The sequence below is a fragment of the Mytilus trossulus genome, chromosome 1, assembly GCF_036588685.1.
Source record: "Mytilus trossulus isolate FHL-02 chromosome 1, PNRI_Mtr1.1.1.hap1, whole genome shotgun sequence".
In the NCBI taxonomy this organism is placed as follows: Eukaryota; Metazoa; Mollusca; class Bivalvia; order Mytilida; family Mytilidae; genus Mytilus; species Mytilus trossulus.
In genome coordinates, this window is record NC_086373.1 from 107,536,321 (window position 1) to 107,551,876 (window position 15,556).

Sequence of the window (15,556 nt, forward strand, 5' to 3'; positions counted from 1 at the left end):
GCGTATTTAATAATAGGCATGACATAATAGTCTTTAAAATAGTTTGATAGTAACTTATGACGTATTTGAAAATGCGAATAACATCGTCGTTTTATCCACTTTTGTGCGCAAATATTATTGTCACGGTAGGTAAAATTTTCTTTTACATTATATTTATAACTGGTAGGTATGAATAAAACATTTATCTCTAAAATTACAAATTTTTAGGGGTTTCACTTTCGATATCATTCGACTTATAACGATTGATTGTTTGTTTGCTGGCTATTTTTTTGTTCGTTTGACGGATCAAAAAACCAGACAAGTTTAGAGCGGTTGCATATACACATATTGAACACGCATTGGTAGCCAGACAAAAAAAAATTATGATAAAAACTTAGATGAAATATCGTTATCTGAGACAAAGTTGGGTCAAATGACATACACACATAAAATAGGAAATATTTTATTTTGCAAAGGTACAACATTGCACATCCATGGATGGCAAAGAATGGGACTGCCGAGAAACATAATTGACAAATCCCTACTATATATAATTAAACTTATTTTCACTTTATTTTTAATCAGATTGCAAATTTTATGGAGTAGGCTTACATATTTTTGCATTAACCAACAAATATGTTCATGCGCGACATAAGTATACAATTCATATGTGATAAAGATAACGAATGAGGAAAAATAAATTCCTTATATCAAATTTAAAAAAATTATAGAGAGTAGACGCCTTTTTAAAGGAATTTATTGGTGTATAAACTGTACCAAGTCACTAACAAACTTATTAGAAAGTCCTTGGGACTTATGATCGAGTTTATACACCAATAAATTCTTGTTATTTGGATGGAGTGCTGTCTCATTGGCAATCACACCACATCTTCCTATATCTATGTTCAATCCTATATTAATTCATACGAAACCCAATTTTTTACGTCTTCTCTCTGCTGCAGCGTGTGAAAGAAACAATGAAGTCACAGTTATCAACGTTAAAATAACCAACGTCACTTATAATACATTAATTTCACGATGTGCAAAAAGCGGGTCGACAATTCCCTAAACTTAGGCCCACTTTCCTGCGATAACTGGATTTAATCTTCATCCAAATAAATCTTTTCTAATCTCAATGCAAACAAATTTTTTGATTTATACTTTTAACATTTGAACACACGGATGAACAATATGAAATAAATTTAATACTCCTAGTTTTATTATATAAAATATACATATGTCACTGTTAATCAGTGCTCTGTAATACAGTTATAGCTTAATGAAATATTATGTATGCAGATTTCGACGTTTTCTAATTAGTAAATTTGTTATAGAAAGGAAAAGAGTTATAAATATATACTAGAAATGATTTTCGACTTAACTTTCTACTTTAAGTAACAATGACATATTCTATATATTTTACATCTGTATATAGGTTTCATGGAACTCAACCTATCATCCAGAAACATTGACATTTGACGTGATATCGATCAATATGATTATGCCTTTTCAAAATAACATAAATTTCAGTCCAATCATACAGGGGATCGTGAAACCATTTTCACGTTTTTCTTGCCTGTTTGAATTGTTTAAGGTCTCCATACTTTTACCATTCATTCCCGAAACATTTACTGGGAGACTATTGGTTTATGTTGAAGAGGCTCTCGAAAACTTCCAGACCATTAAAATACAAATCAATATATCGGCTAGAATAAAATTATGGTAATCAAAGGTATCAGGATTATAATTTAGTACGCGCGTTTCGTCTACATAAGACTCATCAGTGATCAAAATATGTATAAAGCCAACCACACAAATACAAAGATCTGGTGCATTTAGGATTCAAAATTCCAAAAATTGTGCTTAATACGACTAAGATAATCTATGCCTGGGATAAAAAAAAATCCTTACGAAATTAGAAAACAAATAATTTGGGGGAATAGATGTATATATTCTACATTAATTTTAATAACGCATATCTTTTTTCAAAAATTGGATAATAGGTATTTTGATTTATATAAATGATAATTTGAATAAAAATAAGGAAATTTCACAAGATGCAAATATTTGAAAGTAAATCCAACTGGATAGTTGAGTTGGCATTCCTAAAAACGTAATTCCAAAAGATTGGCTACAAGGTCTTAGATCAGAGAAATCAACGAGAAGTATAGTCAATGTAAAAGACAATGTCTGTCAATAAGTGGTATTTATATTGACATTTCTTTTTTGTCAAATAAGTTATTATATAACAGATAAGTAAAGAACAAAATTGTGATACCTTTTGGTATAAATGTATCATGGTTAAATGTATTACCATTACAGACAGAATTTCATTTGAAACCATTGTACAACTTTATTTTTTACTATTTAGAAGAAAATAAATTGAAGATGTATCGATGGAAACTTTTACAAAGCATTTTACCTACTAATGAGTTATTATTTAGATGGAAGGTAACAGACAATGATTTATGTAACAAATGCTTTACTGAAGGAGATTAACAACATTATCATATGTCATTTTTTTTACACGATTTTTGGAGGCAAATTCAGGATTTATTGCAAAAAGTAAATATAGAAAAACATTTCACATAGAAAGATATTGTTTTCGACAATAAAATATCTGGTTAATATTACTTTGGCTTTAATTATCTTATTACTATTATTGGGTTTTCAATTTATAAATCCTACTATGTACTTGGTGTTTTTTGTCTACTCATAAGAGAATTTAAAAAAGCGAATGTATTATTCAAAGAAGACAAATTTTTAGTTAATGTTAAGAAACATTTATTAGATTGATGTTTTATTTATTAACATAATAGAATTAAAATTAGAATTATTTGACTTGTTGAAGACAATGTAACAAGCAACTGATGGTAATAAAGGAAATTTTAAAAAGAATAAAGAAAATCCTTAGTTTTTCGAAAAATTCAAAGTTTTGCAAACAGGAAATTTATAAAATAAACTCATCATAGATACCAGGACCAAATTTTGTATATACGCCAGACGCGCGTTTTGACTTCAAAAGTCTCATCAGTGACGCTGGAATCCAAAAAGTTAAAAAGGCCAAATAAAGTACAAAGTTGAAGAGCATTAAGGACCAAAATTCCTGAAAGTTATGCCAAATACAGCTAAAGTAATCTATGCCGGAGGTAGAAAAGCCTTAGTTTTTAAAATATTTTAAATTTTATAAACAGTTAATTTATCAATATAACCATACTAATGATAATTCATGTCAGCACAAAAAGTGCTGAATACTGGGCTGGTGATACCTTCGAGAAATAAATCTCCACCAGCAGTGGCATAAAAATGACCATGTTATTGATATTTATGTCAACACTGAAGCGTTGACTATTGGGCTATTGATACCCTCGGGGTCGAAACGTCCACCAGCAGTGGAATCGACCGACCCAGTAGGAGTTGACCGAAATGTTTGGAAAACCTTGGTAGTGCATTAATGTATTCTAATGGTTCGTTATCTTCAGGTTCCTGAAATGTCATGTATTGGTGTGCACTGAATCTCTGGCTGTCTCCATTTGTTATAAAACAGTGTCTAGGTGTATCACTTTTCTTTATCTTGTATGTAAATTGTTTTCATGTTCTTAGAGCAAATCATTTCTAGACTAAATATTGTTCCAGACAAGTTTTTCATATTTTTAAATCAAATTTGAACGTTTCTTATATAAATGGCCAATGAAATATAGTCTCGATAACCCAGACGCATATTTAAATATAGCGTCTGGGGTGATTAACCGGACTGGTCAAATATTTATAGGGGGCGCAACAAATAATTAAATATAGAACATATCTATAAATAGCACTTCCGGTATCCCCATTCTATTTAAAAGAAATTAATACAAACAGTAAACAGTGTGACGTTACATGTATAAAAGTTATGTGATTATTAAAACTGACATTTTGTAGTTGACCCTATTTTGTCCAACTTGCAGATGGGCAAAATTAATAGCGGTGGTCTTTTTTCCTGAATTTTGTGACACATGTAAAAAAAAAATTTAAGAATTAAGACAGAATTTTTTTTCGTGGGAAAAATTTGGTTGATTATATAAAGAAATAATGTAGCATGACTGTAGAATGCCCTCATCATAACAAGGGTTGGATCAGCCACTGTTTATGTATAGGGGTATCACGCTCCGCTATGCGCCAAGAGAGCCAAGGAATCCGTATAGGGGGACCGTTGTACATGAAGCCATACAATATACCCTTTTTTTCTGGTGAGTTATAGTTTCTCCGACATGTATTCCGAACGGCCTATAATCTAAGACCTCATCTTTATATTTATTGTCATTTTTTCAGTCCTGAACATTTAATACCAATATTTACCACAAGACGATAACCAAGCAACCCAAAATCAATCTTATTGTATATTATAACGTGACACCACGTTTAATATTCTCTTATCTTTATACTATAAAATGCTCGATAAAATGTCATTTTTCTATATTTTTGTATTATAGCATACACTCTCTATTCTATGAAATATTTTCCACTTGACGTTATAAGCAACCAACAGTCGGTATATTAATCTATATTGTTCCACATTAGTCTGTATTCTTTATTTTCCCCCTTTTTTCTTAATTTTATCTCTTTATTCTTATTTCTGTAAATCCTTGTTATAATTTATGCTTTCCTTTTTATATAATCTTTCAGATATCTGACGCACTTACCTAACTCGAAAAGCACACATCAAGTTACGTTTATGGAAAGAAAAACAACTCATACAAATACTAAGATTTCAATGTAGAAAATCCTCCATAACAACGTATTATTGGCAGATCAGTGACATCATACAATGAGCCAACTTTTTATTTACAAAATTAACTGATCTTAAAATTACAAGCGGCAGAATAGTCTGAATGTTTCACAATAATCTATATCGCCTAATCCTTTTGGGAAGAAAACATTTAGGGACCAATCTTCACACAATACCACTTTGTCAGTCTCCGTGTCCATGAAGAAATACATAAGTTAACCAGTCATTCGTGAAACCCAATTTAATACTCTTTGAATACATGTTTGAATCAATCACATGGAAAAGATGGAATGGGATTTGTCCCATACTGTATAACTTGTAATAAAAAATAACTGAAAAGTGTATTCTCCTACTACAAACTATTATGCTGAGTTCACACGTAATACGAATTTGATTCCAATATCCATCATGTTACTTTTTTGTATTAAAGGGCAGCTTCACAAAAATTCTCCTGTACATGTGAACCTTTATATAAAATAAGTAGATTGGTATGATTGCTGATGAGGCAACATCCAAGCAAAGTTCAAATGACATGGATGTTCGCAAATATAATCACTGCTGGGCCTTCAATATTAAGAAAACTCCATACCATAAAATAACTGAGAAGGGCCAGACATGTAAATGAGATCAATTCAAACGTGAAAACTGTTAAATTTCTTATATGATTTTTGATTTGTTTAATTTCTCTGACATATCTGACAACAATGTGATTCTTGATTTTTGTTTTATTTACCTAATGAATGTCTGTGTACCTTTTTTTCGCTTTATGGTTGCTGTCAGAATAATGTTCATACTGTGATTATAATGATTACTGGCAGCTTCAGTAATTCAAAACAAATCTTTGAATCTTTTTTTCTTATAAAATTGGAGATGTTTATGATACAATGAAAATTCAAGTATTATAGATTTTTTTTAATTCTTCACATTTTACACATAATATCTGTGTCCGGAAATCTTCATTGGTTTGTCTACAAAAGAAAGTAAATGTTAAAATCATATTAATTTTTGGTCACCAGCATAGCATATATGAAAAACAAAATGTTTGGAAAAAACATCATATATAAATATACATTTTAAAATGTCTTGTTGCAAGCTGAATCCCGCTTCGGCATGCAAGATTATCTCGCTGTGTTGATGACACAACCCATTGGTGGCATTGGGTTGTTTCCTGTTCTTTTGTCGGGTTGATGTCTCTTTGACACATTCCCTGTTTGTATTCTCTATCAATATCATGCATGAACTTTTATCATTATTGAAGGCCATACCGTTGCCTATAAGTGCTCACATCCACCTTGTTTGAACTTGGGGTGGATAACTGTTTCATTGGTATTCATACCACATCTTCTTATTTGTATGATGTTGACCTTTTTGTACTTTTATTCTCAATTTTTGTTTCAGTCAACAGTATGTCCTCTTAATTATGTTGATGTCTACTTTTAGTAATGTATATCATTGGGATCAGTCACCGGTTGTTGCCTCATTGAGACCTCCTTTCATTGATGCTGGATCTATTATTTTGCATAAAATCGAATTTTCAGTGTTTTCCTCATGGTTTTATTCTAAGGTTTAGAAAGCCAATTGGTATTATTCACCGACAACATTGCATGTATTCTTTTATGATTTTTTTTTAGTGTGGAAAAAATGCCTTTTAAAAGTGCAAAAAAAGTATTGTCGATGCAGTTGACCAGTCCAGACTTTGTTTACTAACAGTATATTTAAATTACTTTTTATAACAACGTGTCCACTTCTTCTATGTTTGTATAAGCTGAATGCATTTGTTTTTTAAAAAAAATCAAGCACAAATCATTTACACCGTTTGGTGTATGTTCAAATTGGCATTTTCTAGATATTCTTTGTTTGGTTTTCTTCTGTTAATGGTTTTTGAATGCGTTCCCTCTTTTAAATGTATGCAACATGGCGCATCATTCCTCCCCCCTTTTTTTTACACATATCAAAATGCGAACTCCATTATACAATGCAGACAGATACAACAAACTTATCCTGGATGAAGTTCATATTTCATAGCACTTTCAATAAAGTATTTATAAAGTTCAAGTTATACAAATCAACCACAAAATGTATTTATATCGTACACACGACTGTTCGAGTGGTCCCATGCAGTCAATACAAAAATTGCCATTTATTATATATATTATTAACTTGCTTGCGTAGCACGGACATGCAAGAAAGAATATAACTACTCGGTGTTTCAGGTTGTATTAAAATTTATGTAACAGTTTGTGTTGTTATATCATGATTATATCTTACCAAAGTTTGATGTGCTGTTATTTTCCTTTGCGGTGATGGAAGCCATGCTGTCTGGTGTTTTCCACGACTTGTATGTCGTCACAGAAAAATATAAATAGCTTTAAACAACAATCGGTACACTCGGGCTTTTCAATAGTATTATCGTAATATAATTTCTTCCGAAGTCAATAACCAACTTCTTGGTTATTCGTCTTGGACATTATCTTTTAATACAAGCTAAAAAATCCGATACTATTCCGAATGTCATAAATTACCATTTTTATATCACTTGTCATCCAGACGCTCTACTTTGAAAAATAAAGCGGCTGGATGATCGAGACTAAATGAAATAGAGCTTCATTGATGAAAAAACTATGGAACAACTGAAATACTGAACTACAACAAATGCAAACGCCAAAATACATATAAACCAACTGTAGATTACATCTGCCCTGTTCCTGATTTGTGAAATGGACATTTAAGAAACAAATGTCAGTTGAACTTGGTTTAAAGGCTAGCCAAGCACCCCCTCCCCCCCCGCTAATAGTCAATGCTTTGAAAATCGTTTTTATGACAACTTTACATGAAAGGAATATAGTACAAACAAACACAAGAACACTCAGCAAAGCTATACATATTATTATTTATATGGTTTGCTACTGACGCATTCGTTGGGGGTCAGTAGACGACGTAATCATTAACAGTAGAGAACGTGACGTCATGAACCCCCCTACGGATATATAGGGGTCACCACGTGACGGTGCTTAACCAATCACAACGTGATATTTTACCAGTGGTGCGATAAAAATTAATAATATGATAGTACTTTAAACGCAAAATAACAATGCACAACTCCCATGAAATTACGCAACACTATGACACCACAAACTTAATATAAACCGCGCGTCACATGAATGGATCAACGTCACAAAAAGTGACGAACTTGATGACGTTTATATTATCACATAAAAATATAGCGAGCAATTCATAACTAGGATACCTCAGGAAAAGGGATGATTATGAGCTTATGAAATCTTGTTGTAAAAATGAACATGGCAAGAGCAGCCAACAACCAAAACACAACTTAATTCAATTTTCAAACACCAACATCAAATGCTGGAGTAGTGACAGCAGCAGCGTCAACTTGACAAAATTAATATAAGCGTTATTGGAGCAGACAGAGGCTATTACGATATTACCTTAATCCAAGTCATAAGTAGAAACACTAAATATATATCATTATAAAGTCGGCAGCAAATCCGTTAAATGACCTAACTGTCCGAAAGGATCAGAGCAGCTGCAACAAATGTTTATCACAGAGCTCACAATTTATTATATCTGCATTTATCAATCTTTTAACGTCATCACAATGTAATGGCAAGTTTGTTATGTGCCTCTGACGTCTAAAGTACATATAAAAAGGAAGAGGAAAAGAGAACCAGAAGATCTTCCAAATGTAAAAAAAAACAAACAGAAATGAACATCTTCTTGCGCGCTACCGACACAAAAAACACACGCCTCTGTTAAGAACATTTACACCTTGAACTCGATCTGTCTCTGAATAGAACTTCCTTTATAATATTATAATACATAACTTGAGTGTCTATGTTAAGGTAAGATCTTTGGTAAACTTGATTCTTAGCTGAATCGTTTAATCATTATTTGTTACGGTACCACTTTTCCTTTGATGGTGTTAACTATTATAGTTAAGTAGGGAACGAATCAAAAGTAAGGACAATGCATATCAAACATTGTGAAACCAGTTTAGAAATATGTTTTCAATGTAAATTTTACAATAAATTGTCTTTATATGCTTGTCCACAAGACTGATGAAAGTGTAATTTCACTGAAATCAAAACAATAGCAAACGCATGGTGAAATAACATTCCAAAGATGAACCGACACAATTCATGTTTGACCTTCTGTAGCAGTGTCCCAAATTACTTGAAATCAAATTTAAAGATAATGATATCCTTAGATACATCATGGTATATATTTTTTGTTAAAATCGATTAAATCAGGATAATATTTGGATTTACATATGTATACATATTTTTCTTCTACCTGCTGTTCTGAGTTTGAAACTTGTGGATCATTGTAGACGTGTTCTCCTCACGAATAATGCAACCATGTCATCAAAGTTGGTAAGCCGGTCAAATACTAGCAAGGTGTAAACTGGCTGTATTTCCAACAGCGTTTTAGGTAGTATTGACGTGGTTGGTTTGTATACAACATATCTTTCTAATGAAAGTCTCTATGATTGATTGTTCCGTTGGTTCAGGTCCAAATGTAACTTATAAGAGTTTACAATGAACTTATTCCATATCATTTTCAACAGTACAGTAAATAGTACATACACGCACTCACAGAGGTAACAGTACAACATACATATACTGTATATATATTTTAACAATGATATAATCATGCATGTTTTTAACTTTCCTTTCTTATTTGTAGGTATTTTCCATAGTGTGTGTACCGACAGAATTAAATTTTCCTGGAATAAACAAATGTACAAAATTATGTCCACAAGGAACATTCATCTATGATCAGAAATGCGTATCAACTTGCCCATTTTTTTCTAAGATAATCAAAACAGATTTAGCTAATTTTTGCTATTTTAAAAACGAGATATCCTGTCATACAACACCTTGTAATGACGAGTATCCTCTTTGCTACAGAATGAATTGTCTTAAAACATGTCCCGAGTTTACAGTTGAGTATAATCAAACCTGTTTAATGGAATGTCCAGTTGATGTGCCATTTGTAACATTTTATGATTGTGAAGGAATTTGTTCAAATGGTAGAAAAGTATGTTCAACTGCATGTCCAACAACACACCCTTACATTTTGCAAACAGAATTTTTCTTGCGTTGCGTAAGATACTGTCCAGAATATACTGAAGAAATATCAAAGAATAAAAGTTGCAATCTGAATTGTCCATCTTCAAAACCTCTTTTATTTAACAAAACATGCTGCAGTAGTTGTCCAGACGAAGCATCTTTTCTGTTTTTGAAAAATTCAAAATATAATGAAATATATACATGTGAAGAAGAGTGCCCTATTGACACAGTAGTTGATTATGACAGATGTGTTAATTTCTGTCCTAAAGGAAAACATTTGTTTAATAATACATGTATTACCGAATGTCCTTTAACCCATAAATACTTGTATCCAAAATCTTTCGTTAAAGCTGATGAAAAAAAATCCGATCGGGCGGAGTTTTCATGTGTTAACGTTTGTAATACAATTGACAATACAAAGCATAGTAACGATCCCAGGTATGTTGCATTTGACAACTTATGCAGAGATAGATGCCCACAAATAGCTAAACATGAATTTAATACATCATGTTTAAAAAATTGCCCAAATGAACACCCGTTTATTGAACGATCAAACAGAGGTGTTAAATGTGTTGATAAATGCACACATCTGCATTTTAATTGGACATGCGTATTCTATTGTCCGGCGGAGGCAAATCATGTATTCAACGACGTTTGTTTAAATTCATGTCCTTCGGAACATTCATTTATGGAACTAAGTTACAGCAGCGTTAACTGTGTTAATAGATGCAAACATTTAGAGTTTAACAAAACTTGTATGCAGACTTGCCCGTTAAATGGCAAATTTGAATTGGATGGGTCTTGTTTAGCTGCATGTCCAGCTGATAATCCTTTTATAGAATCAGAACACATATTAAGATGTGTTCACAAGTGTAAACAGAAACAATTGCTGTATAAAAACACCTGCTATAACAATTGTCCGAAGATGACATACCAATTCAATGGATCTTGTGTGGATTCATGTCCTCATGAATACCCATTTAAGGAAATTACGACGGATAGTACTAGGTGCACACAAAACTGTGAACTATTACATTATAAAGATAAATGTGTATCTTCCTGTCCACCAAATGCAAAATTCAAGTATAATTCAACATGTGTAATCCAATGTGAAAGTGGTCTCCCATTAGAGTACGACGAACTTATAAAGACAAAGGCGACCATCTTTGCTTGGGACAGAAGATATATCATAAAGGAAAAACATAGGTATCACTGTGTTGGTTTATGTCCAGACAGAACATTACTTTACAACGACTCGAAATGTGTTGTGTCATGCCCTTTGGACAAAAACAATGGATTTAATGGTATCTGCCATGAACGATGCCCTGTTTCTCATATGTATAAAATTCCACAAGACAACATTTTTACATGTGTAAACAATTGTTCAACACCAATAACGTACAACTACACATGCTTTACGAAATGTCCAAATGAAGCAAAGTTCGAGGTTAATGGATCATGTGTGGCGACTTGTCCAAAAGAAAAACAATTTAAGGAACTAATTAGCCCTAACACATACCGTTGTGTTGGTAGCTGTAGCAGACTTCATTCAAACACTACATGCGTATCCGTTTGTCCATCTGAAGCAAAATTTCAATACAAATGGTCATGTGTTCAGACCTGTGAAAATGATCTACCATATGCCTATTATAATACCCAAATGTACCCTCATGAGTACAAATGTGTAGAAACTTGTCCGTCGAATACATGGCTCTTCAATGAAACTGATTGTGTATTTGTTTGTCCACAGACTGCTAGATATCACGATGATGATTCATGCGTGAGTGAATGTAAAAATAGTCGACCATATACATACATGAAGGATTCAAAATGGTATTGTGAACAAAAGTGTCCCCGGAATACATTTTATTTAAATACGTCATGTGTGGAAAAATGTCCGTCGACCACATTTAGTTTTGATTCAAAATGTATGTCACTATGTCCAGGTTCTCATCCACTGAATTTTACCAGAAACAAGAAAGGCTATGGCATTTATGAATGTGTACACGAATGTTCCCACGAAAAGTTTATGTATAATAAAACTTGCTTTGATGTGTGTCCTGGAGGAATGAAAGGTCATTTATATTCATGCATTAAGATATGCCCTCAATCCCATCCAATCACTGATGTCCAATCGCAAACATGTGTTAGTGCATGTACAAAAAATACAGTTTTGGTTGATAACCAGTCTTGTGAAGGTATGTGTCCTGATGGTTCAACATACATAGAAAATCAAAGATGTGTCAAACGTTGTAAAAGTTATGAAGCAGTTATTGAATCAACAATTCAGGGTAAAAAGTGCCATGACAAATGCCCTTCACACCTATTTCTTGACGATTTAAGTAATAGTTGTGTAGATAAATGTTCGAATGGGTTGATAGTCGATAACATATGCAAGCATATAGAAAAATGTCCCTTCCATAAATTCATAGAGCATTCACTACTTGGAAGAAGATGCACAAACAGATGTTCAAAGAATTTTTTTCTTGCTGGATCTAACTGCGTGAAAGAATGTCCTCGTGAAAAAGTTACAGCAGGTAAAGAATGTTTAGATACCTGCCCATCCTCATTACCGCTTAGATACAACGATTTTACCAAATCCGAAATTACGTGTTGTAAAGAGTGTCCATCTCTTTTTGTGGCGAAAGGAACGCAATGCATTTGGAATTTCGAATGCGACAGTGGATATTTCATATTTCAGAAAAGCTGTATAAATGTGTGTCCACAATGGACTGTTACAAGTGGCAAAACTTGCCACCCGTTAATAACATATATTACTATAACAATTTCCGGCGTGGTATTGGCAGTCGTAGCTCTTGTTATCCTGTATGTTATCATATTTTACAGAGGATCATCTTTCACAGACTGTAAAAAGCTTATTTGCAGATTTCAACGTAAAGCCGAGGTTAGTCTTTAACATATTTCGTACTGTGCTAATAATTGTTTTACAATATAACTAGAAGCTTACAACAACTTTATTTTTATATTTGAATAAGTATTATTCTAAAACATTAAGTAAAGTACTCGTTTCCACCTGACATGTTTGAGTTAACACTTCACAAAAGAGGGACGTAAGATACCAGATAGACATTCAGACTCATAGGTTCGAACATAAATTAACAATGCCGTGGCAAAAAAAAGAAAAAGATAAATAGACGATGAATAGTACACAAAACACAAAATAGAATACTAAAGAACAAGCAACAGGAATCCCACCAAAAAACTGGGGTTTGTTCATTTACTTTTTTTCTGTACATCACACTTGGAGTAAAGATCTTCCAAAATATAGATTACCAATATCCGTTTATTTCGTGTACATGATCGCAGCTGATTAATAGCCACTTTTACAGAAGATATTTAGGGATTCAACATTTAAATGCTTTTTACGACTTGTGAATTTTCAATCATTGTAATTGGATGCCATTACCAATGAATTGAAATATGTGTGCTTTTTTCCCTTTCACTGTAACTAAAATTATATAAAACAGTTGCACATTTATTCATTTGTTTATTTTTACAAATGTATATTTTCAGGTTTCATCTACTGTTGATACAGCGTTAACACTAAAAGAGTTAACTGGGACCACTGTAACAGAAGACACAGAAGCTGAGTGTAGAGTGTGATTCAAAACCTATACTTTTATAAAAGGAAACTACTGCAATGAACAAACCATGTTGAGTGACTAAAGCGATAAAAGAAACAAAGAAAGACTCTCACTTCCTTGTAGATACAATATTAATTGAGAATGAAACTGATAATGTGCACGTTTCGAAGAGACAAAAACAAAACAAGAGAACAGAAACAGCCGAAGTCCAGCAATTGGCCTTCAAAACAGCGAGAAAATCCACCATCCGGAGTCGGGATTCATCTGGGCTATTAACAAAAATGTGGGCTACTTCAGTGAAAATGGACTTCATAATCAACTCAAATCATATAAATGAACCAAAATTAAAAACGATTTAATACTAACAAAGCTATTAACTTTATTTTAAGTTATTTAAGTAAAACAAATCAATTTAACGTACATACTGAATCGTCAATATTAAATACCAATACATCATCCAAATATCTAAATTTGTTGATAAATGTTTGTATCAGATTTTGTTTCGAAGGGTCTTTGCTTGTTTAAATCGTAAAGTGTAACTCGTAACAATACAGGTCTGCATTAAGTGGTGCACAGTTAGTCCCCATTAGAATTTCGATAAAAGAGGGACGAAATATACCAGAGGGAGTGTCAAACTCATAGATAGATAATAAACTGACAACGTCATAATATAAAAAAAGAAGATGTGGCCCAGTATGATTGCCAATGAGACAACTATCCACAAAAGACCAAAATGACACAGACATTAACAACTATAGGTCATCTTACGGCCTTTAACAATGAGCAAAGTCCATACCGCATAGTCATCTATAAAAGGCCCCGATAAGACAATGTAAAACAATTCAAACGAGAAAACTGACGGCCTTATTTATGTAAAAAAAATTATGATATACTTAACATATACGGAATGTTCTCAGCGATCAAAAATGTATAAAACTACGGAAGCCGATAAGGGTCATTCAAAAAAAATATTTGATGTCGTTATTACGACATAGCATGTCGTAATTTCGACATAACATGTCGTTATTACGACATCGCTATGTCGTAATTTCGACATAACATGTCGTTATAACGACATCGCTATGTCGTAATTTTGACATATCATGTCGTTAGAACGACATCAATATGTCGTTTAAACGACATAGCTATATCATAATGCCCCCGATAATTTGAAAAGCCCCCGCATAGTCAGCTATAAAAGAGAGAGGAAAGGTACCAGAGGGAGTGTCCCCGAAATGCTATGTGGCAGACAGTGTTATTATTCAATTATTAGCTCCCTTGGTAAAACTCAAAATTTCATATTTAATGTATTCTTTTGTTAAATAATTTACATGAAGCTTAATAAGTATATATTTGTTAATTGCATAGCTTTTGCTATTTGAATTCATTGGTTAAAGATATTTATTTATATTGTAAAGTTTAATATTTGCATCGTCGCAAAATCTTTGGTTACCTTCTTTGGATACCTTCAGTGAGAAACTTATATATTTTTATAGATACCTATTTAAATTCACATAGCCGACCGTGCAAGGGCTGTATAGCCAGTCAAGGTCGTTAAAAACTACCATTTGTTAGATTAACATTGCCCATCGTGCTAGGGCTTTACAGTCACATACAAAGTCGTTTAAAACTTCCATATTTAATAGATTTACAAGTTACCGGTCGTAGAAGAGCTATGCAGTCACACATGTTGGAAGAATGAAATGTGGAATTATCAGAGAACTGAATTTGTACAACCAAGTCAAGCCAAGCTTTCCATCTCCCTTTAAATAAGCGCAAACTACATGGCTTCTTGGTATAAGGGTGTATTGAAGTATTGATTGCTCTATTTCTACTTTCAAACGTTGGGCACGCGCGATGTTCCTACAACCCCATGGATTTAAAACAGAATCTTCGAAATTTCATTCGCAAAACAAAATAAAAATGTTAGAAAACACGAATCAATATTAAAGCAAATTCAATATATGTTTTGAATTATGTATTTACAGCTCTTGATCATCTCCTAAGTAATATCTAGTATATTCGAGGATTGAGATAAGAAAGATATGTGAAAAAAACGGATGTTCCGTCCAACGTTACATTTATGATAAACTGTTTTAACTCTTATGTATAGT

At 32.7% G+C, this 15,556-nt stretch overlaps 1 protein-coding gene across 1 annotated transcript; it reads left to right on the forward strand.

Moving 5' to 3' along the window:
- The first annotated feature begins 31 nt into the window (after positions 1 to 31).
- Positions 32 to 13,802, forward strand: LOC134711628 (proprotein convertase subtilisin/kexin type 5-like). Its single transcript, XM_063572354.1, has 3 exons — positions 32 to 125; positions 9,452 to 12,742; positions 13,372 to 13,802. The coding sequence occupies exons 1-3, from the start codon at positions 57 to 59 to the stop codon at positions 13,459 to 13,461; spliced, it is 3,450 nt and encodes a 1,149-aa protein (XP_063428424.1). The 5' UTR covers positions 32 to 56; the 3' UTR covers positions 13,462 to 13,802.
- The last annotated feature ends 1,754 nt before the right edge of the window (positions 13,803 to 15,556 follow it).